Here is a 24960-nt window from a genome sequence, read left to right on the forward strand (position 1 = left end):
CCTCCACACCTTACCTCCAACACCTCCAGTCCCATCGCTTCCAACACCTCCACCATCACCTCCACCTCTAACACCACCATCACTTCTTCCATCGTCTCCACCATGTCCACCTCTAACACCATCAACTCCACCACTGCCACTTCCATCACCACCTCTGACTCTAGCATCACCTTCACCACCACCTCCACCGTCACTACCATCCTCATCCTCGTCTTCACCACCATCTCTGGCGTCACCGTCACTGGCACCTCTACCACCATCCTAGCCCTTCTTTAGCATCTCTTGTTTCCTCACGAGTTCTCCCAACCCTCTGTCCCACTAGCCCGATCTCCCCACTGCTACTGCCATTGCCATCCCACCCTAGAGCCCTCACTAACATCATCTTGGAGAGCTGTCTCCTCTCAGACCTCCAGGTTACGGGCTTTGAAGCTGGACAATATGGCAGGGGCTGGGGGCTCAGAACAGTCCCTTTCCCTCCCCACTTGCTCAGTGGGATTCTGTCTTAGCAGCCCCAGGGACCCATGACAAGCCTTTTTCTGGGGTCACCTGACAGATGCTGAGAACTCTGTCTCATCCCTCAGGGGTCCCAGCCCTCCTGGTGCTGCTCCTTCTTGTTGACCAGAATTCAGTGTATGGACCTCACACAATCCCACTCTTCGACAGCCGGGGAAATGGCACGGGCTTCCAGAACCATTCCATGTGAGTACCTTCAGGGCTGTGGCAGGCTCTCTGGCTCTGGTGGAAGGACCCAGGGGCTCTGAACAGGGTGTGCTGTAGGCAGGACACTGGCTGTGGGGCAAGCAGGGGACCAGGGCTCAGAGAGGGGGTGGTTTCCAGGGGCCTTTGCCACACCTTCTGCTGGATCCCCGAAGCCTCCCGCAGAGGCAGGCTCTCGTCCTAGGCTGGCTAACCCTAGAGAGCCCTGGCATGAACTCTGGTGCTTGCTCATGGGCCTCCCAAGCCAGGGTAGCAGGCCCTCCACCTCCTGGCAGCACAGAGGTCGGCCCAGCACCCCCTCCCGCTCTCAGACCTCACTGGGGGAGCTCAGCCTGCGCCTGACTCTGCTGTCCTTTCCCACCACCTTGCTGTGCTCACTCAGCCTCCTGCACCTCCCGATCTGTGCCTGGCATAGCACTGCCAGCCCACAGACCCTCCTGGTCAGAGACAGTGCTGCAAGGGCTGGGACATCCCAAGGACAGGGCTCACGTGTGTGTGTGTGTGTGTGTGTGTGTGTGTGTGTGTCAGGGGGCCTGGGGGTCTGGGGGGGGCCAGACTCTGTTGCTTCTTCCTGTGCTCTCGGACACTAACCTTTCTCTTGCTATGAAGTTTCTAACAGCCAATGTAGGGAGAATAGCTTAATAACCTCCCGTTGACCTAGCTCCAGTATTCGGCTGTCCATCCTGCTTTCTTTCCTGGCTGACACAAGCTCAGGACTGCTGAGGGCCAACTCTGTGGCAGGCCTCATGAATTATCCTGTTTAAACCTTGCAGCAAGGAGTGGGTCCTGTTGTCAGCCTCTGTTTACTGTTAGGGAAACTGAGGCACAGACAGCTGATGAACCCTGCCCAAGGAAACCCAGATGGTCAATGGCAGAGCTGGGACTTGGCCACAGGCAGGATGGCTCCAGAGCTTGGCCCCCCAGCCTCCAGGAAGTGAGAACTCTGGGCACCGAGTGGAGGCAGAGTGGGGTTTATTCCTCACGGAAAGGGTCAGGCTGCTTCGTCAGAGGAGGTGTGACTTGGGGCTCCTTAACCATGTAGTTTTTTAAAAAAATGTTTTAAGAATTTTTATTTATTTTGAGACAGACAGAGAGAGAGAGAGAGAGAGAGAGACAGAGCACAAGTGGGGGAGGGGCAGAGAGAGAGGAAGACTCAGAATCTGAAGCAGGCTCCAGGCTCTGAGCTGTCAGCACAGAGCCTGATAAAGGGATTGAACTCATGAACCACAAGATCATGACCTGAGCTGAAGTCAGACGCCTAACTGACTGAACCACCCAGGTGCCCTTCACCATGAGTTTTAATATAATATGTGCTGTGTGCCCTGCAGTGGGGACAGGAAGGACATTATTGCTGGGCTGTCAGAGCACTCCCCACTCTAAGGACCAGCTTCTCCCAAAGCTTCTTCCTTCTTTCTCCTTTCCCTCTCATCTGGCTTCGTGACTTTTATTCTCCTGCATTTAAAAGACCCTTCCTATGTAGATATGTGTTCCTGAACACAAAAAGCAATAACAAAAACCAACCTTGAACATACTCCAGTGCCCGCTGACGGGACACTGGTTAGTAAATTGCGATAGAGCCACCCCTGCTGGATTGTCACACTGTGGTGAAAAGGAATGATCCATGACCACACTCAGTCCCTTGGATAAATTCCCAAGATCACATTCAAGAATGGTGGCTGCCGCAGCAGGGGCTCGAGCAGGCGACTGTGACAGGGACACAGGCATTGAGCCTGGGACTTCAAATCCCACCTTTGCCTCTTACTAGCGCATGTTCCTAAGCCAGAGCCTCAGTTTCCTCATCAGCAGGACGGGGATGGTGATGCACCTGCCTCATGGGGTCATCGTGAGAACTGAATGGGCTAATCCACGGAAAGTATGGGACACGGTGTCTGAGTGGGTAAAAGGTACCACCTGTCTTGCAGGTGTCCTGGGGAAGCAAAGGGCATGAAGCCCTCAGGGAGGGTCTAGGAGCAGGGCTGGGGCCATTGCCAGGCCTCTGCTCTTTCCTCAGTCCTCGGTGGCATCTTCCTGCTGTTACTTCTCTGCTCCTCGGTCCACACGTCGCCGTGACTGCCCCTCCACCAGGTTGCCCTGACTTGCAACAGCTTGTTTGCTGCTCAGAGCCCAGCATGTCGGCCCAGTCTAGGTGGGGAGGGGTCCACTGCACAGAGATGCTGATTGGATGGTGATGACCGTGTGGTGGGTGGGAGGAGGAAAGAGGGCCCCCGGGCCAATGATCTGACAGTATCGTACAAGTTGGCAGTTTGGCTGGCCGTGGAAGGGGAGAGAGGTAAGACGTAGAAAGGAGAGGAAGAGTTTTCAGGTGGGCTAAGGCATGGAGGCATGAGAGAGCCCTGTGTGGCTGGAAAGGAGAGCTTGGGGGGCTTGAGGCAGGAGGCTGAGGTGGCAGGTGGGGCCTAATGTGGTGGCCTGGCTGGAAAGCTGGGCCCAGAACTTCACCACACGTGTGGTCGGAAAAGAAACAACGGGTCTGGGCCAGGAGACAGGCCTAGGTTCGGGAGCCCATCCAGAGGCCCAGAGACCAGGATCTCCTCCCCACGCTGGCCTTGGGAGCCACACCGACCCTGAACTTCACCCCTCCTCTACAGATGCTGGGTGCGGAGCCGCTGGGTGCACAACATCTTGGTCATGGGCTATGGTGGCCTCACATCCCTTTTCAACCTGGTGGTGCTGGCTTGGGCGCTGTGGGCCGTGCGCAGGCTGCGGGCGCAGGAGAAGGTGCCGGGCACCCGGGCCTGCCGAGATAGCGTCACCGTGCTGGGCCTCACCATGCTGCTGGGCACCACCTGGGCCTTGGCTTTCTTCTCCTTTGGTGTCTTCCTGCTGCCCCAGCTCTTCCTCTTCACCATCTTCAACTCGCTGTACGGTAGGTCCTGCGGGAGGCGTGGAAGAAGCCCCAAGGGGTGTGCACAGCGGCAGGTAGATGTTTAGCCCGAAGGGCTTCAGGCCAAGGGGGCGAGTCAGGGGCAGAAATCCAGCTCCCCTGCCAAGCGGGTTTGGGGGCTCCTTCTGCCCATGGGAAGGAGCATGTCCTTCTAATTGGCACAAAGGCACCTTCTGGCCTAGTGGTGGCTGGTCCTCCAGCTTCTACGCTCTGCCCCTTCTGGCTTCCAACAGTAAGGGGCCCTAAGAATGACTCCTGGGCCTCAAGGAAGCTCAGCTTACCCCCAGCGAGGAGATCCCTGGATTCGGGGTGGGGCGCCACGTTGCTCCTGCCAGTGTCCCCCTGACCAGTCTTTTGCTTGCAGGTTTTTTCCTCTTCCTGTGGTTCTGCTCCCAGAGGTGCCGCTCAGAGGCAGAAGTGGAGGCAGAGATGGAGGCGTTCAGCTCCTCCCAGACGATGCCGTAGTCTGGGCCCGCTGGCCCAGAACCCGTAGCCTCTCTGGCTGCCTGCAGCCCGAGACTCTGGCTCCCACCAGAGAAGGTGGCAGGTCAGCTGCTGGACACCAGAAGCCCCTGTGCCCTCCAGGGAGGCTTCCCTACCTCCATGGCTTCCCCGGGCCCAGAGGGCAGGGCATTCTGCCCCGGGACAGGTGCAACCCCGCTGGGGGTCAGCAAACTTTACTGGGGTGCCTGGGCCTAGGGTACCTGGTCAGGCCCATGGGTAGAGCACTGGCTTGGGAGTCAGGAGGCCATATTTCGAGGCTTGGCTCCGAGTCTTACCGTATGACCTTGGGCCTGTCATCTCCCTGACCCTGGTTTCCACATCTGTGACATGGGGCAGATGGCTTCGGTCCTGCCTAGCCCAAGAGCTTTGTGAAGACTGAGTAAAACCAGGGCAGAAGGTCTTAGTGGGCCCCGTTACTTCCAACTGCCTGCTGGGGGCGGGGTCTCTGCCAATCTGCCCTGGATATTTCCTGCTGGGCCCTGCCACCTTCCTTCTGGGGAGGGCCAGACCACATCTTGGCCCAGGGTCCCCAGCCCAGAGCTGAGTCACACCCAGTGTCTGAGACCTCACCAGCTTATGCCTGAGGCTGCTTTTCCTTCAGTCCCCCCAAATTATGATGACCCACAACTCCAGGCCTGTTCTTAAAGATCAGGAAGTCCAGTCCTTCCCAGAAGCTCCTCCTCCAGTGCTCCCAAGACCCCTATAGGCCATGTAGAACAGAAGCTGGCGATAGGGCTTCCTGGGGATAGGAGGGCAGAGTCTCTTTCCCCTCCACCTGAGCCAGCTGGGCCTGTGACCTGGGTATTTGATGATCGGTTAGGATCGAATTTCCCCTGGTAGGAGTGAGGGTATGGATTCTAAACCCAAGCTAAGGCCACAGTTGTAGAGACCTACCTTGACCTATCTGTCAGACCAAGAGGGAGAGGGCTCACGAAGCCAGCTGCATTCCCAGGATGTACACCAGAGGGCACTGTTGGCCTGTGCTCAGAGGCCGTTGGCTCCAAAATCCATCTGGAAATGTCACCTGTCTGTGGACTTGACACACACGAGCTGCAGAGGTCCTGCTTCCAGAACTGCTCCTGCTGAGGGACCAAAGAAAGAGTTCTCACACCGTTTACATGGCCATTTCTCTCTTTTCCCAACGCAGCTGCCGGTTCTGGCTCTTCTGGGCATATCCGGCGCTAAAGCCGTGACCTGGGGTAGGCTCTCAGGGCGCCGCCCCAGGCCGTCAGACAGGTAATAATGGCTGTGGAGGGCGCGGCGAGGGAACTGGAGCTGGATCCCTTTTCTCCTGGGGGGATCTTCTGCCCTCTGCTCATTTCTTGATGCAAATAGCCCTTCTCTGGGTGGTGAGTACTGTGGTCTCTAGAGCCAGACTGCCTGGGCTCAGATGGCTCTGCCACTTGCCAGCTATGTGACAAGCCGCTCAAGTTCTCTGTGCCTCAGTTTTCTAATCTGTAAAATAGAGGTAGTAGTAGGGGTGCCTATTTTGAAGATGAAAAAAAAAACCCATATAAAGAGGCTTAGCGCGTAGTAAGTGCTCAATAAACGGTTATCATTGTTATCATTAGTGTTTTTGCTATTATTATTAACAGAGTCAACTGAGAGGGCACGCCATCACTAGGCACAACCTGCTGTCCCTCAGCTTCATCACCTCCTCCCCCACTTTCCCTAGAGTGGCCTCTGCTCCGACTTCAGAGTGGCCCCCCCACCTCTATCAGGGTGATGTGGGTCCCCATCCAAGTCCCCTGCCTGGGGTTGGCCCAGTCCTGAGTGGTACCAGGCTCCTTAGGCCTGGGGGAAGGGGGTCTCATACTAATGAGGGTGCTGAGGGATCAGGGCAGGTTCCCACTCCTGGTCTCAGACAATTCTGGGTCTGTAGCCCAGTGAACAAGGGCCTTGCCTGTGACTTGGCCCACCCCACTAGTTCAGGCCCCACCTCTAGACCCTACCAAGCCCAGGGCTATATCCCAAGGGAGGATGTGGCCACAGTGACAAGGGGTCATTCTGGTCGTTCCAGAAAACAGGCCCAGGCATGTGGCCCTGAGCACCATGGGGATCAGTTCCCAGAAATACCCCTCCCGGGTGTGGGGGCAGGGATGAAGGAGACCTGCTGGACCTCCCTGCCTTCCCCTCACTCCCAGCAGGGTCCTGGCCTGGCCCAGCCTGGGGACTGGGCTCAGATCTCCGGGGGCTTGCAGGCCAGTGGGAAGATGGACCGGGTAGGATGACAAATGGATGCCGTGGGGCCGCAAACTAGAGGTGTCTGTGTTGTTTAGATGCTGCCGCATCAGGAAGGCACAGTGTGTGCGTGACGGGGTGGGGTTTGAAAGCAGGGTTGCCAGATAAAATACAGAATGCACGATTTAAGAGACATATACTAAAAAATTATTCACTGTTTATCTGAAATTCAAGTTTAGCTGCGAATCCTGTAACTGTCCGTCTATCATGCTCCCCCTTTCTTTGGCTGTCTGGCAACCCTATTACAAAGGAGCATCGGCTTGGGAGTGCAGGGTATGCACTCTTTACCCTTCAACTGTACCCCAGATGTGCTGACTGGGGAGCCCCTCTGCCCACTGAACACACCCTGCACACTCGGGCTGACTCAGCCAGGCTTCTCCTCGGTGCTCCCCTTACCTGCCAAGGTCGCCGAGAGGGCGCTCAAGGAGTCGGCCTTGTGCTGCACCCTTCCCCCACTATCAACCTTGGCCCAGCCTCCATCCCTGCAGAGCCTCCTCCCCGGCCTCCCTGCCTCCCCATTCCCATCCTCCTTTCACTCAGAAGCCAGAGGGAATTTCCACCCTGCAGCCTGATCACGCCCTTCTATACTCTGTTCCTCCTTTTTGACAAACTCCTCACAGGAGCTTCAAAAGCCCTGGGGGTCTGCCCCTTGCCCTCTTCTCCAGCCCATCACCCACCACTCCTTCCTCATCCTCCTAGCAGCTGCCACACTCAACTCCTTTCAGTTCCTCGAACAGGTTCTTTCTCACTGCCAGGCCTCGGCACAAGCTGTTCTCTTTTCCCAGAACGCTGTCCCTCAGTGCTTTCATTCGTGGAAAGATGAGAGCCCAACCCTGAGATCTCTGCTTTGCACCCTCCCCTGACCTCCTGGAGTCTGGACTAGGAAGCTGGCCCTGCCCTCCAGCATCTAGGGTGGGGTCTTCTCTCGCCTCCACGGCCCCTGCCCTCTCCCCTTAGCAGTAGTTACTTCTCTGTCTCCTGGTCTGTCTCAGCTTCCAGATTGAGAGCAGTTGGGGGACAGGTACTATGCTTCATTCACTCCTTCATTTATTATATGTCCATCACGTAATTGTGAGGCACAATCCAGACACTGTGCAGGTTGCTGACGGTGGCATATAATAAGCCATTTAACAAATAAATAGGATATCATTAGTGGGAACTCATGCGATTAGAAAAATAAAGGAGGGAGAGGGGATACAGAGGCCGGGGGCTCGGGTTTCAGCAGAGGGGGTTGGAGAATGAATCCAGAGGTGCTGGGGTGGGTAGGAGAGAGTCAGAGAGCTGGCCTGATTGGCTGGTTGCCTGGGGAGCCCCAAGGCCAGAGTCCTCTAGAGGTTTTGCCACACGGTGATAGTGATCTTTGGATCTAGGGATGGGGAAGATGGGAACTTGTATCTGTTGTGACGAAAAACTCTAAAGGGGGGCTGGTGAGGTGGTCCCACGTTGGGAAGCCCTCGGCTCTTGGCAGAAGCAGAAGTAAACTCAAGGCAGAGGAAAGCTTCCCTCAGGTGGGCCAGGAGGACCCCTGCAGAGTAAGACTCGCTGATGAGCTTAAATACAAAACTTACCAAGTCACAAGAAGACAAGTTACCATGAGTGACAGCAGAGACAGGAAGCAACACACGAGTCCTCCAGGGTCAGAATACAGAGCGGCCACATATGACATGTTTAAAAAATAGTTACACAGAGGAGGTTAAGCATCTGACTTCGGCTCAGGTCACCATCTCACAGTTTATGAGTTCGAACACCACGTCGGGCTCTGTGCTGACAACTCGGAGCCTGGAGCCTGCTTCGGATTCTGTGTCTCCTTCTCTCTCTGCCCCTCCCCTGCTCATGCTCTGTCTGTCTTTCTCTCAAAAACAAATAAACAAAAAAAAAAAAAAAAAAGAAAAGATGAACATATAAACAAAGAAGGGTGAAGAGAGAGAGATTTGGGGGAAGAACATATGGAAATTCCAGGAGTGAAAGACATAATTTCAAAATCAAAAATTTAATCAATGGTAAACAGTTGAGTAGAGAATTTGTGGACCAGAAGTTGCATATAATGAATGCAGGAGGTGGATAATATGAATGAGAGATTAAGAGATACAGAGAATTGAATGAGAAGATCTTATATACTGGAGTCCCACAAGTAGAAGAAAAAGGGAATGGAGGAAAAGCAGCATTTGAAGACATTAATGGCTGTAAATTTTCTAGAAGCAGTGAAAAACAGATCCACAGAACCAGGAAGCTCAAAGTATCTCAAGCATAATAAAAAAAAAGAAATGTAAGGGTTACAGACATTTTATTGGAACCACAGAATGCCAGACGCAGAGAGATGTTGAACGCAGTGGGAGAGAAAGGACAAATCATCTCCAAAGGGATGACAGAACGTGAGCTGACTTCTCAACAACCAAAACAGAAGTGAAAACGCTGGAGAAGATGGCAGAACAGCATGGAAGTTGGGTTTTGTTTTTTTTTTTTTTGCGTCTCGCGTCCATGAAATATAGCCAGACCAAGGCTAAACCATCCTGCACACCCAGAAAACTGATCTGAGGATTAACATAACAATCTGCACAACCTGAACCACAGAACTCAGCAGGTACACGGTGCGGAGAGGTGAACTGGGGGAGAGAGAAGCTGTGGAGGGCAGGGAGCTGTTTTTGCTTGCGGAGAGAGGACGGAGACAGGGGAGGAGGATACGGGAAAAGCACCCCTCCCCAAAAGCAGCTGGAGAGAAAGTGGAAAAGTGGAAACAGCTGCAGGGACTGAACTAAAAAGAGAGAAGGGAGAAAGGAGAGGGTTTCAATTCCACTAAGACTCTGTAACAGGGGGAGCGCAGAGTCGGAAACTGCGCAGCTGATACCTGGCGGTGCTCTGGTGGGAAGGGCGAGTCACCAGGAGCAGAGTGAAGTCTGGGCGGCCCTCGGGCCACATGGGGAGTGGTGGTTCCCCTGCTGGCAGGACATCGGGTAGAGGCTGTGTGGCCCTCGCCCCCACAGGCAAAGGTGTCAGCGGACCCGGAGAACAACCACATTCGCTGGTGCTGGAACAAGGTCACTGGGGGTGAAGCCTGGTGCCAGAGGCGTGTTGTGATTTGCCACAACCCCTGAAACGCTGCTGCCACGCGATCGCGTGGACTTTTTCTGGGGCGGGCTGGCACCCGGCCGCAGTCTGGGCATCAGCAGCAGCAGCACAGTCCCTCGAACGTTCCTGGGTGCGGCCAGCACCCGGCCATTGCTTGTGAGACCCTCCCGCGGAGGAGCGGAGCAGGCCAAACACAGTCCCTCAGAAGTAAGGGGTCAGGAAACACAGACTCATCTGACGTAAAACTCAGGAGGGAGGTGTTGCCTGGCAGCCTGATGGCTCACGAACAGCGAAAAAGCGGGGAGTGGACGAAAGCTGAAGACAGAGGACGGGTGAGCAATTGCTGATCGGGGAGACCAGAGTTCTGATACTAGAGACTGGGTAGCTGGGTGACGCCATTTTCACTGCTCCCGCGCATGCGCATACGCACCTACAAGCGCCACAGCAATCCTTCCCAATAAGTTAAGCAGCGCCATCTAGTGGAGACCGGAGCCATTACACTAAGCCCGGCCCAACTGGGACAACCTCACTCTTCAGGAATACAAGTCTCTCCACCTGCTGAGTTTACAGACCATAAAGTGCTTCATAGTTTGACTTCTAGGGGAAAACGATGTAATATCAATCGTATTTCGGTCTGTTTCCTTGTCCATCTATTCAATTTTCTTTTTTTCTTTTCTCTTTTTCGTTTCTTTTCTTTTCCTTGAATACAGAAAGAGAAAAAATTTACTTTTATTTTCAATTTTTATTAAAAATATTTTTCTTTATTTTTTCTACTATATTTTTTTACTTTTTTTGTAAATTTCTCAAATTCTATTTTACTTCCATCATTTCATTTTATTCTATTGCAGTGTGTTCATTTTTTTCAAATTTTCAAATATTTTCCTTTTTCTTTTCTTTCTTCCCCTTTTTCTCTAATCTATCAAGCTCCTTTCAACAACCAGAGCAAAGCACACATAGGATCTAGCATCATTTATTTGATTTTGTGTGTGTGTGTGTGTGTGTGTGTTGTTTTTAATTTTTTAATTTTATGTTTTTTACCTTATTACTTCCTTCTCTCCCTTCAAAATGACAAAACAAAGGAATTCACCCCAAAAGAAAGAGCATGAATAAATGACAGCCAGGGATTTAATCAACACAGATACAAGCAAGATGTCTGAACCAGAATTTAGAAGCACGATAGTAAGAATACCAGCTGGAGTCAAAAACAGATTAGAATCCCTCTCTGTGGAAATAAAAGAAGTAAAAGCTAGCCAGGATGAAATTAAAAAATGCTATAACTGAGCTGCAATCTTGAATGGATGCCATGGCAGCAAGGATGGATGAGGCAGAACAGAGAATCAGCGATCTAGAGGACGAATTTATGGAGAATAATGAAGCAGAAAAAAAGAGGGAGACTAAGGCAAAAGAGCACGATTTAAAAATTAGAGAAATCAGTGACTCATTAAAAAGGAACAACATCAGAATCATAGGTGTCCCAGAAGTTGAAGAGAGAGAAAAAGGGGTAAAAGTGTTATGTGAGCAAATCATAGCTGAAAACTTTCCTAACCTGGGGAAAGACACATACATCAAAATCCAGAAAGCACATTCATCTAATGTTGCATCCCATTAGATTCAACAAAAACTGACTATCAACAAGGTATATCATAGTCAAATTCACAAAATACTCAAGCAAGGAAAAAATCTTGAAAGCAGCAAGGGAAAAAAGTCCTTAACCTACAAGGGAAGACAAACCAGGTTTGCAGCAGACCTATCCACAGAAACTTGGCAGGCCAGGACAGAGTGCCAGGATATATTTAATGTGCTGAATAAGAAAAATATGCAGCCAAGAATTCTTTACCTAGCAAGGTTATCATTCAAAACAGAAGGAGAGATTAAAAGTTTCCCAGACAAAAAAAAAAAAAGTAGTTTGTGACCACTAAACCAGCCCTGCAAGAAATTTTAAGGGGGACTCTCTGAGGGGAGAAAAGATGGACCAAAAAAAAAAAAAAAAAGACCAAAAACAACAAACATTAGAAAGGACCAGAGAACACCACCAGAAACTCCAACTCTACAAGCAACATAATGGCAATAAACTCCTATCTTTCAGTACTCACTCTAAATGTCAATGGACTAAATGCTCCAATCAAAAGACATAGGATAACAGAATTGATAAGAAAACAAGATCCATCTATACGCTGTTTACAAGAGACCCACTTTAGACCTAAAGACACCTTAAGATTGAAAGTAAGGGGATGGAGAACCATCTGCCATGCTAATGGTCAAACAAAAGAAAGCCGGAGTAGCCATACTTATATCAGACAATCTAGACTTTTAAAATAAAGACTGTAACAAGAGATGAAGAAGGGCATTATATCATACTTGAGGGGTCTATTCACCAAGAAGACCTAACAATTGTAAACATTTATGCTCTAAATGTGGAATAACCCAAATATATAAATCAATTAATCACAAACATAAAGAAACTCACTGATAATAATGCCATAATAGTAGTGGACCTCAACATCCCACTTACAACAATGGACAGATCATCTAATCAGAAAAATCAGCAAGGAAACAATGGCTTTGAATGACAACTGGACCAGATGGACTTAACAGATATATTCAAAACATTTCATCCTAAAGCAGCAGAATATACATTCTTCTCCAGTGCACATGAAACGTTCTCCAGAATAGATCACATACTGGGACACAAATAAGCCCTCAACAAGTACAAAAAGATTGAGATCATACCATGCATATTTTCAGACCACAATGCTGTGAAACTTGAAATCAACCACAAGAAAAAATTTGGAAAGATAACAAATACTTGGAGACTAAAGACCATCCTACTAAAGAATGAATGGACTAACCAAGAAATTAAAGAGGAAACTAAAAAGTACATGGAAGCCAATGAAAATGATAACACCACAGCCCAAAACCTCTGGGACACAGCAAAGGCGTCGTAAGAGGGAAGTATATAGCAATCCAGGCCTTCCTAAAGAAGGAAGAAAGGTCTCAGATACACAACCTAACCTTACACTTTAAAGAGCTGGAAAAAGAACAGCAAATAAAACCTCAAACCAGCAGAAGACAGGAAATGATAAAGATTAGAGCAGAAATCAATGCTATCGAAACAAAACAAAACAAAACAACAAAAAAGAAACAAACCCAGTAGACCAGATCAATGAAACCAGAAGCTGGTTCTTTGAAAGAATTAACAAAATTGATAAACCACTAGCCAGTTTCATCAAAAAGAAAAAGGAAAGCCCCAAATAAATAAAATCAAGAATGAAAGAGGAGAGATCACAACCACCACAGCAGAAATAAAAATAATAATAAGAGAATATTATGAGCAATTATACACCAATAAAATGGGAAATCTGAAAGAAATGGACAAATTCCTGGAAACATATAAGCCACCAAAACTGAAACAGGAAGAAATAGAAAATTTGAACAGACCCATCACCAGTAAAGAAATCGAATTAGTAATCAAAAATCTCCCAAAAAACAAGAGTCCAGGGCCAGATGGCTTTCCAGGGGAATTCTACCAAACATTTAAGGAAGAGTTAACACCTATTCTCTTGAAGCTGTTCCAAAAAATAGATATGGAAGGAAAACTTTCAAACTCTTTCTATGAAACCAGCGTTACCTTGATTCCAAAACCAAAGACCTTACTAAAAAAAAGGAGAACTATAGACCAATTTCTCTGATGAACATGGATGCAAAAATCCTCAACAAGATATTAGCCAACTGGATCCAACAATACATTAAAAAAATTATTCACTACGACCAAGTGGAATTTATACCTGGGATGCAGGGCTGGTTCAATATCCACAAAACAATCAATGTGATTAATCACATTGATAAAAGAAAGGACAAGAACCACATGATCCTCTCAATAGATACAGAGAAAGCATTTGACAAAATACAGCATCCTTTCTTGATAAAAACACTTAAGAAAGTAGGGATAGAAGGATCAGACCTCGAGATCATAAAAGCCATATGTGAAAGACCCAATGCTAATATCATCCTCAATGGGGAAAAACTGACGGCTTTCCCCCTAAGGTCAGGAACAAGACAGGGATGTCCACTCTCGCCACTGTTATTCAACATAGTATTGGAAGTCTTAGCCTCAGCAGTCAGACAACACAAAGAAATAAAAGGCATCCAAATCAACCAGAGGAGGTCAAATTTTCACTCTTGGCAGATGACAAGATACTTTATATGGAAAACCCAAAAGATTCCACCAAAAACCCACTAAAACTGATTCATGAATTCAGCAAAGTTGCAGGATATAAAATCAATGCACAGAAATCGGTTGCATTCCTATACACCAATAATGAAGCAACAGACACAGAAATCAAGGAAACGATCCCATTGGGGGGCAGAGTAAGACCAAGGCTAAAGTGCTCTAAAGACCTTGCACTTGGGAGGAATGGGGGGGGGTCATCAATATATTGTTTAACATTAGGTATTGTTAATTAAATGTGCATGGTAAAACTTCAAGGATAATGACTAAAAAAATAAAACTGGAATGTATACATTTCACTCCAATAGAGAGGTAAAGGTAGGATAGGAAAACAAACACATTGAAAGCTTTTTAAAAGGCTAAGGAAGGAGAAAACAGAAACTAGGGATACCTGGATGGCTCAGTCAGTACAGTATGCGACTCTTGGTTTCAGGGTCATGAGTTCAAGCCCCACATTGGACTAGGGGCCTCTTCAAACCAATAAATAAACAAACATCAACAACAACAAAAAGAGCAGGACTAATAGAAAAGGATAAACAGCTCAAGACAAAAATGCACAAAATGTGAACTGGCATTTCACGAATGATGAACCAGCTATGGTCAGAAAACACAGTGAGAGGCTTACACTCTCTGGTGACCAGGGATCTGGAAATGAAGACCACAATGAGACATTACTTTCTCCCCATTTGACTGGTAAAAAGTCTGATGTCTGGTGCTATTAAATGTTGTCAAGGATGTGGGTCAACAGAAACTGAAAATTGCTGGTAGGAGAGTAAATTGGTTCAAGCACCATAGAAAGACAGTGGGACATTTCTTTGTGAAGATGGACCCTGGCACACCTGCGTCCAAGGAATCCCCCCCCACCTCCCCGGATTCGAAGAGGAAGCCTCGCAGGTGCACCTAGAGATACATGCAGCTTGAGGATGTTCATGACAGCACTGCTTACAATTGCAGAAATGCTGGAATAATGTGGGTGAGTCTAAGACATGTGATACTGAGTAAAAAAATCAAGTCTCAGGGACTAGATAGAGTCTGATGCTCTTTTTATAAAGTGTAAAACCAACAAAAGTAAATAATATCCATGCGCGTACCCATACTAAGAGTAGTGGATGAAACCCACAAAATTCAGGAAGCCTCTGGGGTGCAGAGGTGAGGAGGGAGAAGAGAAGAGGGGGGCTCTGGAATTTGGATTTTATTTGAAGGTAACACAGGACGGGACTTGTTTCCAGGGAGAAGGCTGATGTAATTGTACTGTGTTTTTAATTTTTTTTAAACATTTATTCATTTTTGAGAGATGGAGAGAGACTGAGCGTGAGTGGGGGAGAGGCAAAGAGAGGGGGAGACAGAGAATCTGAAGCAAGCTCCAGGCTCTGAGCTGTCAGAGCAGAGCCTGACACGGGGCTTGAACCCACAAACTGTGAGATCATGACCTGAGCTAAAGTCGGACGCTTAACAGACTGAGCCACCCAGCTGCCCCAAAGTTGTTTTTTTTTTTTTTTTTTTTTTTTAACACAGGAAGGTGAGTGTAGAGGCAGGGAATTGTCACACCTGTAAATATTCAGGCTTTTCCTTTTCTGAGCCCCATTTTTTCCCTCATAATGGTGAGAGGAAACCTTTACTATGTGTACCAGATGCTCACTATGTGTAATAGCTCATTTAATTTCCCTAACAAGCCAGTGAGGTACATGGTTATTATCATACTTGTTACATCCATGAGGAAACTAAGCACAGAAAGGTTAAGTGACACGCCCAAGGTCACACAGCTACTCAGTGCTGAAGCTGAGATCCAAACCAGCCTGTGCTGAACAATGAGGGGATGGAAGTGACCCAACCAGGTGACAAGTCCTGCTGTGGCGGAGGCCGAATGTGTGTGTTCATGCTGTGGTCCCACCCTGGATACTCAGAAAGTCAACCACAATTATTGTCACAGCAGGGTTTGTCAGAGGGGCAGGGAGCAAGGATGGGGGAATCCCAGACAACCTGGGTTCAAATCCTGGCTCTGCCACTCACTCACTCACTCACTCACCACAGCCCTTGGCCTCTCTGAGACTTAGCTTTCTCATCTGTAAAATGGAGATTGCTCAAGTTGTTACTTCTAGGGGTGAGGTGAGGGATCAGAGAGAAAAAGCTGTGAGTGGCCTGGTCTTAAGGGCTTAAATATGGGCTGTTACTGGTCACCTGCCCACGTATGTCCTTGGCACTCTCTCCAGGCAATCTCTAACAGGGCTGGGCAGATGGCAGGCCTTCCACAGTGTAAGTGAACGCCTGGTCCACCACTGGACACATCATAGATTCTGCGGGCTGTGTCTAAGAACAATTTGATGGGAGCCTCAGTCTAGGAGCCAGGAGGTCAGGGTCTGGGGTGAGGGCGAAGGTGGGCTCCCCAGCTGGCAGGGCAAGGCCAGGGTGGCCAAGCCAGGCTCTTGGGTAGTCATTCTCTCTCTTTTTTTTTTTTTTTAATGTTTACTGTTTTACTTTTGTGGCTCTTCACATCTTTTTTTGTTTGTTTTTATTTATTTTTGTGAGAGAAAGGGGGGGGGGAGGAGTAGAGGGAACCAGGGACAGAAAATCCGAAGTGGGCTCTGCAGGGACAGCAGCGAGCCCAATGCGGGGCTCAAACTTACAAACCGTGAGATCATGACCTGAGCTGAAGCTGGACACTTAACCAACTGAGTCATCCAGTCTCCGGGATATCTGGGGTGGTCATTCTTATGGCAACCACCAGGGGTCACGGTTGGCCGTGTCTGCCTTTCTCCCTGGTCCTAGCTCCCTCAGGTGGCCTGCAGAGGGCAGCAGGGGCAGCCACCTTCCTGCTAGCTGCAGGGTGGGGCATTGGCAAAAAGAGTGCATTTGAAGCCCTGACCTACTTGGCTTCCATACCTCCGTTAAAGAAGAAAATTGGTAAGTCTGCCCATCCAGCTGTGGGTCTGTCTACCCGTCTCTGATCCACCAAACCTTTGTCCCTTTGTCTTCACCCGTCTGTTTGTTCATCCATCTTTCTGTCTGTCCATCCATCCATTTTTTTCCCTTTATTTTCCATTTGTTCATCTATCCATTCATCTGCCCCCTCATCCAGCCATCCACCGGACCATCTAGCCATCCACCTGTCCTTCATTCATCCGTCTGTCCACCTGTCCATCCTAATGTCTGTGCATCTGTCTATTATCATGCTTTTATTCACCCATGTGCCCCTTCATCCATCCATCCATCCATCCATCCATCCATCCAACATCTGTCCATTTACCCACTGTATATCCCACATGCACTGAGACCTTCTATACAGCCAGACCTTGCTCAGTCCTGGGTTTCCCCATGAAGGGAGGAGGTACAGTTCCTGCTTCCAGCACCCCCCTGCCAAGCTCACCATCTGGTGGGACAGAAGACAAACCAGGCAGTGATAAAATAGCATGATGTATGTGGACAGACTTGGGGGCTTGGCAAAAATGTCACATTTCATTATTATTAATTTTTAATTCACATTAGACCCTAATACCCCCTTCCCCTGCCTGGGCGGGACATTCAGTTTGTCATTTGTGGAGAAGGCCCTTGAGTTCAATGAAAATCTGGGAGGCTTATGTTGCTCCTAAAAGAAAATGGGGGAAAGACCTTCACCCCTCATCGTCACTGCTGGAGCCCTTGTTTTGGAGCCCATGGAATCTCTTCTATCGGCTCTCTCCCTGCCCCTCCCCAGGCTTTCTGGCCCAGGGAAAGCTTTGCTGGATGGAGGCTGACAGGCTGCATCTCAGAGGCACCCCAGACCTTCCTTCCAGCTGTCCCCAACAGTGGGAGCCTCTGGTCTCTGGCAAGTCCTGGCTTTGTTCCCTCATACCAGGTGCCTGGGTTGCAGGAACACCAGCCTCCCCATGGCCCAGAGCCTGGAGCCTGTGGGCTTGGCTGCTTCCTTAGGCAGGGTGTTGGGGCAGGGTGGGGGTGTAATCCAGCAGGGAGGGAGGCTTCTTGTGAAAGGGGGCTTCTAGCTGAGACCTCAGTCTTGAATAGGGTGAGACTGGAGGAGGGGAAGAGGTGTTTTGGACAAAGGCTTGAGGTTGGGGGGCAGTGAAAAGGAGAGAAAGAGAGAGAGAGAGAGAGGGAGAGAAGCAAGTGGGTTTAGTGGGCAGGGTGGCAGTGAGAGAGGCAGGAGGGAAAGCAGAGGAAGGAGAAGGGGCTCGGTCATGGAGCTTGGGCAACAGGGAGATATTGAAGGCCTTTGACCAGGAGAGTTCTTGATCAAGTGGTGTTTCAAAAAGGTCACTTCAAAAGGGCAGAGACAGGTTGGAGGGACAGCCAGGGAGGAGCAGGTGTCTCCGGTTGTCCTTGGGTGGACCCGAGATGATGCTGGGCCTCCCCACCCCCAGTGGTGCTGAAACAGGTACAGAGAGGGGGTGAGGCTCTGAGAGGAGTTGCAAGGAGGACCCGCAGGGTAGAAGGCCTGACTGGATGTCGTTTAGGGTTGGGAGGCATCAGAGCTGATACCTGGGGGTCCTGGGTGGTTGGAGTGGCCTGTCTGTAACTGCGGCGGGGCGCACAGGACGGGAGAACAGGTGGTGTGTGAGGCAGTTTTACTGATTTAATCATTTTTAAACATTACAAAACACCGTGAATGTAGAGATATACACACAATTTAACAAAAAATGATAAAAGCCTATCCCCATGTAACCACCACCCCCAGAAACCCCCAGCCCCCTTTCTCCATTACACACCTCCCTGAGAGAGACATCCTGACACTTAAAAGAATCGCTTCCACACTTGTATTGATAGTTTTACCACCTGTATCTGCATGTCTAAACAATAGTTTGGGTTTTGCCTGTTTGGCAAGTTTGTCAAAACAAAAGCCCACAGTCCTTCAACTCACACTGTATTTGCAGGATTCATCTGTGCTGTTGTGTGTAGTTTGCGTAGATACAGTTTGCGCATGCGTAGATACTGCCCATGCATGCGTCGGTAGATGCAGTTTGCGCATGCGTAGATAGTTTGCGCATGCTCATTGCTGCAAGTCATGAACCCAGTAGCGTCTTGCTGGGTGCGTTGCTTGCGATTTCCCACTATCGTAAGGATGCGGGAGCCTTCTCTATGTAGGTGGTGGCACACGTACGCACGTTTTCCTCCAAGCTATGCATCTAGGAGCGGAATTTCTGGAATACAGGTCACATGTATCTTCAACCCTACTGCGTGATACCGGTGTTCTGAAGTGGTTGAACAAATTTCCCATCCAGCCTGGATGCGCGTTCCCATTGCTCCCAATGCCACACTTGGCATAGCTAATTTCTGGCCATCTGCTGGGCATGGAGGGATATCTCACTGGTATTACAAGTTGTGTTTCTAAGGCAATTAATGAGATAGGGCACCTCTTCATGCATTGATGGGCCAGTTGGATTTCCTTTTTTTTTTTTTTTTTTAAAGTGTTTATTCGAATCTTTTGGCTGCTTTCTACTGGGTTGTCTGTCTTCATAGTGGATGCCTCTGGTGCCAGTGACCCTCTGACTTCGGCCACTCTGTGGTGAACAAACCTCCCGCTGTCAGAAGGCCAGCCTTCCCACTTCTACCTCAGGGTCTTCTCCAGCATTGTGGAAAAGACTGGAATGGCAGGATGATAGCTGGGAGGTAGTTCGGTCTCCCGACCTTCACGCAAACAAGTCTGGTGCTCCCTAGGGGTTGTGGAGCCCCCACGGCCTTCAGTAGAGACCTGATGATGCCCTTATATTGGGGTGTCTGCTTACCCTGTCTTGCTCATTCCAACCTTCACTCCTACCTCTGGTGTCATCTAGATACACTGTTGCACCCAAGCCCTTGTCTCAGGTTTACTTCTCATCTTTTCCTTATTGGTCAGTAGGAGATATTTATATATTCCGGATACTACTTCTTTGTCACTTTTTTTTTTTAATTTATTTATTTGAGAGAGTGAAAGAGAGTCCAAGTGGGGGAGGGCAGAGAGAGACGGAGAGAGAGAATCCCAAGCAGGCTCTGTGTTGTCAATGCTGAGCCTGATGCAGGGCTCGAACCCACAAACCGTGAGATCATGACCTGAGCTGAAATCAAGAGTCGGATGCTCGACCGACTGGAGCCACCCAGGCACCTGTCCTTTGTCAGTTATATTATTGCAAATGTGTTCTCCCAGTCTGTGATTTGTCTTTTCACTTTTCCCCCTTGTAGTCTTTGGATGAACCGAAATTCTTTAGTTTAATGTAATGAATTACACTTTTCCTTTATGGTTAGTGCTTTTTGTGTTTAAGAACTCCTTCCTAGCTTCAAAGTCAGGAAGACATCTTTCTATATTATTGTCCAGAAGTTTCATAGTTTGTTGCTGCCAGGTCTTTAATTCACCTGCAGTTGGTTTTCGTGACTGGTATGTGTTAAGGTAAAATTTTGGTTTTTTCTCCTGTATGGACACCCAAGTGTCCTAGCACCATTTACTGGAAAGTCAACTCTTTCCACATTGCTCTGAAATGCCACGTCGGTCATAAACCAGGCAGCCACATATGTGTGGGACCGTTGGTGTGTGTACCCCAGTCTGTTTTTTTATGTCCCAATTAAGTTTGAGAATTTTAGCTGGATTTTGCACATTTCTGGTTAGATTTATTTCTAGGTACTTGGTATATTTTGAAATATTATACATGGTGGTTGTATTAGTGACCTATTGATATGTAACAAATCACCCCAAAAGGTAGTGGCTACAATAAGAAACATTTATCATCTCCAGTTTTCATGAATCAGGTACCTAGCTGGATGGCTCTGGCTTAAGGTCTTTTGTGAAATCGCTATTAATTTGGTGGCTGGGGCTGAATGCTTGACTTGTGGAGGGGACCTATAGGGCTGTCTCACAACATGGCAGCTGGCTTCCCCTGGACAGGAGATTTGAGAACACCTAAAATGGGATCCACAGCCTTTTAATAACCTAATATCAGAAATGACATCTCATGATTTCTGCCACATTCCGTTCAGTCGAAGTGAGTTAACAAATACAGCCCACAGAAGTGGAGGGATGGCATAAAGGCGTGACTACCAGGAAGCAGACAAATTACGTAGCCTTTCCATGCCTTAGTTTCCAGATCTGCAATATGGGGATGCTCATAATGGTAACTAGCTCGTGGAGTTAATAGGAGAACACACAAGTTACTAAATGCAACATTCTTAAGAGTGTGCCTGGTGTGTACCAAGTGGTATAAAATCTGTTTTAAAAAATGGGATGATAAAAACTGTCTCATGTACCTCTGCAGGTTAACTGAAATCGTGGACACAATATATTTTTTAAATGTTTATTTATTTATTTTGAGTGAGAGAGAGAGTGAGTGAGCAAGCACGAGCAGGGGAGGGGCAGAGGAGGGTGAGACAGACAATCCCAAGGAGGTTCCGCACTGTCAGCACGGAGCCTGACATGGGGCTGGAACCCACAAACCATGAGATCATGACCTGAGCTGAAATCAAGAGTCAGATGCCCAGGCGCCCCATGGACACAATATTACTGCTGTTCCTGCTCTGTTAATCTAGTGTGATGTCTTCATTTTATAGATGAGAAACTGAGGCCCAGAGAGGGCAGAGCTTCAGCCAAGGCCGCCCAGCAGGCCACTGGCCCCCTGACCTGGAAAGCAGCGCTCCAGGGTTCTAGCCCAGGTCTGTCACCAGTGACTGGTTGTGTGACCGTGGCCTGGTCTGTTCTCTCTGGGCCTCGGTTTTCCTGTTGGTGAACCAACAAGGAAGGCTGGTCATTCCTCCACCTGCTCCCAGCTCCATCAGACCAGTGGGGGACACTATGACCAAGCCCCAAGGCTTGTGCTCGGAGGTCTGGGGCTAGCAGTTGCTGAGGTCACTCAAGGACCCACAGGCGCTGAGGACGTGCAGTGGAATGGTGAGTGGAAGCTGCCTTCTGGGAATCCACAAGCTTGAGAGCCTGTAGCCTCAAACCGACTGCTACCATACCTAGAGCATTTATGAAGGTGTTACCCACCAGCTGGCCTGAGTAAGCAGTTTCCCACGGGGAGGGGCGGGTGACAGGGCCACGGCTCGGGGTGAGAATTTGCTGCAGCCCTTTGGTTAGGTGGCCTCAGGCAGGCAGGCCTTCTCTGGGCCTCTGAGACTTCGGTCTTGCCTTCCGTGAGTTGAGGCAGGACACCAGGTTTCGGGCCTTGCACTCTGTGCCTCAAATCAGTCCCTGCCCTTCTCTGGGCCTCAGTCCCCCGTGAAAGAAATGGGATGGGGGACAGCGTGGATAAGGCTCCACCTGACCTGCCCACCAGGCATGTGTGACTGTCCCTCCTAGCATGTGGCTCTGTCTCCACCGGCCACCACTGCAGGGGAAAGGCAGTGCTGAGTGTGAGCACAGGGACCCCGGCCAGACCACCCTATGGTCTGAGCTCTCCGAGGGTCAGTGCTCCTCACCCGGGCACGGAGAGCAGCACCCACGCGGCGGGGCTCGTGGGGTTCCCCGGGCCTGGAACAGTGTCCGTGCTCCGTATGACAGAAAGCAATTCCCACCCCACCAGTGCCCCTCCCTGCCTCTGCCAGGCCTCAGGGGCTGGAGTCCGTTCCCAGGCCTCTGCAGGCCCCAGGCCTCCATCCCAGAGGGAGTCAGAACTCAGAAGAGGCCTTGGCCCCAGTTCCAGAGCAGGTGCTGGAGTCTCCTTCCCAAAGCCAGGGCTTCCATATCCTGCTGGGCCTCCAGGCCAACCCCCAAATTAGTTATCATTTAGTTAGGGCCCCCAGTCTGCAGGCAGTTAATTGCTCCCATTAGCAAAACAGGAAGACCTTAATGAACAATTAATGGATAAAACCGATGACTTCCAGAGCAACTTCTTTCAACAGAGACTGATTTTATTAACCACTTAGTCACTTGGACAAAGGCTGATATCTGCGGATTTGCATCCTCCAAGACGCTGGGAGGAAATACAGAGTCAATGCTGTGCCAAGTGGTGTGGTGTGTAAATCCCACCTCATCCAGTCTTATAGTGAAGTACTATTTCTATTTATTTATTTGAGAAGCGGAGAGAGAGGGAGAGAGAGAGAGAAAGAGAGAGAGAGAGAGTGTCCCACGCAGGCTCCGCACTGTCAGCATGAAGCTGTGCTCAAGCTCACTGGAAGCGGGCTCGAACTCGCAAACCGTGAGATCATGACCTGAGCTGAAGTCAGGTGCTTAACACTCCGAGCCATCAGGTGCCCCTGAAGTCCTATTATTATGCTCATTTTATAGGTGAGGCAGCTGAAGCTCAGAAAGGCTATTCTCTTTCCCAAGGTCACATAACTTAGTACAAATGGATCCCAGTGGGTCTGACTCCAAAGGTATTTTCCCCTTGAGTGGCCTCTCAAACACCAGTTTCCTTTTATGGATGGAAGGCTCCAGAACCTGTAAGCTAAGGGGCTGTTGACCAACTCCCTCATGGCCTTGCGGGGAAGACTTGTTTGGACTCACGTCTGTTTTCGTAGCAACTCCATTGCTTTAGTGATGAAGGAAGCCCTCAGGACCTCAGACATGCTGAGGCTGGCTGGTCCCCTCCAGGTCCAATCTTCAAGTTCCGGATTTGTCTCTGCTTCTCACTACCTACCTCTTCCTTGTCTGTGGTTCTCCCCACAAGGCAATGATAATGTGGTTTTAGATGGCATAGGGAGATTACATTTTAATTTTCGTTTCATGTATAGCCTTTATTTTATTTTTTAAAAAGATTTTATTTTTAAATCTCTCCACCCAATGTGGGGCTCGAACTTAACAACCCCGAGATCAAGGGTGGCATGCTGTACTGACTGAGCCAGCCAGGCGTCCCTAGTTTTATGCATATCCTTTAATTACAGCATGTGACTCTGGTCACTTAACACAGTGATATTGCACTTTCTTTGAAAATCTATCATTTTGAATTACATTTTCAAAAAAATCAATAGACCTAAAAGAAAACATTAGGTAAATATTTGGCAGATTTGATTTCTAGATTTGGAAAAAAACAGTGAGAATGAACTTGCCTGCCTGAAGTTGGGGAGACCTGGTCTGGGTTATCCGTTCTCTTCTTAACCAGACAAGTCCAGGGAGCGGTTTGGCAGTTTCAAGAGAGAAGTCCTTTCCCAGAGGGGAAGCTGGCCTTCCTCCTGAGCCATCAGGCTCATGCTGCAGTGAGTTATTTATTTCTCTGCAAATGTTATCAAGATACTACATGCACATAGTTTAAAAAGTATCATGGTTGCCTGGGGGCAGGGATGGAGGGGAGGTTGACTGCAAAGGGGGCAGGAAGGAACTTTCTAGAAAGATGAAGATGTTCTATATTTTGACTTGGGTGTTTGTTGCATGAGTGTACACATTTGTAAGTCATCAGCCTGTACACTTAAAGTGTGGAAATCGTATTATAGGTAAATAAAGCTGATTTGAAAACAAACTTAAAACCAAAACCATAAATATTCATTTATGTTAGGGGCCACTAATATTTGTTGCTATGTCTGAGTTCTGAGGGCTGTACTTTGCTGCACTAGAGTATATGCTGGTTCCCATTCAGCTATCATTTCAGCTGCTCCCAAAGCCACCATTTACAGAGTTCTGTCATGCCCCGGTCACATCAAGGGTGCTTAAAATGTCAGAGAATTACATTTGGCAAAAAGATGTCACAAGTCAGACATGAAGTGATTGATTAATTAATAAATAGTGTTGGGACAACTGGCCCCTCCATTTAGAAGGAAATCAAGTTAGATCCCTACCTCACACCATACACACACACACACACACACACACACACACACACACACAAAGAGTCCACACAGATTAAAGATGGATGGATTAAATGTTAAAATAAAATGATAAGAGTATTTGAGAGTATTAAAAGAAAATAGAGGGGTTTTTAAAAATAAAACCCAACCAGAAAAAGTCAAAACATGAAAGTCAAAGATCATAAGGCAACGTTACATTTGACTAAATAATAATGGAAAACTTTCTATGACCAAACACACTAGGAATTTGACTAAAAGGCATGCAGAAAATATTGTCTCATATGTATTAGTAATAGTAGTAGTAGTAAGAGAGAGACAGGGTGCAAGTGAGCAAGGGGCAGAGAGAGAGAGAGAGAAGCAGGACTCACCTGAAGTGGGGTTCGAGCTCACCCGATGTGGGACTCGAGCTCACAAACCGTGAGATTATGACCTGAGCTGAAGTCAAATGCTTAATGACTGAGCTGCCCAGGTGCCTTGCCTCATATGTAATAAAGAATGAGGATTTTAATATGTAAAAAGGTCCTATACATCAGTAAGAAAGTGACAAAAAGCCCAATTAAAAATGGGTAAAGGATATGAACATTTGCATCACACAAGAAGAAGTAAAAATGGACGATGAAGTTAT

General features: G+C 48.7%; 1 protein-coding gene across 2 annotated transcripts in view; it reads left to right on the forward strand.

Annotated features, from left to right (window-relative positions):
- ADGRG5 (adhesion G protein-coupled receptor G5) overlaps window positions 1-5788 on the forward strand; it is a 28419-nt gene extending 22631 nt beyond the window's left edge. For both annotated transcript variants that reach the window (XM_049622250.1, XM_049622251.1), the window contains exons 11-13: window positions 582-699; window positions 3327-3604; window positions 3987-5788. In XM_049622250.1, coding sequence (XP_049478207.1) covers window positions 582-699; window positions 3327-3604; window positions 3987-4087 — 497 coding nt within the window. In that variant the 3' untranslated portion in view covers window positions 4088-5788. The remainder of the gene's footprint in view (window positions 1-581; window positions 700-3326; window positions 3605-3986) is intronic.
- The last annotated feature ends 19172 nt before the right edge of the window (window positions 5789-24960 follow it).

This window comes from Panthera uncia (genome assembly GCF_023721935.1).
Source record: "Panthera uncia isolate 11264 chromosome E2 unlocalized genomic scaffold, Puncia_PCG_1.0 HiC_scaffold_19, whole genome shotgun sequence".
Lineage (NCBI taxonomy): Eukaryota > Metazoa > Chordata > Mammalia > Carnivora > Felidae > Panthera > Panthera uncia.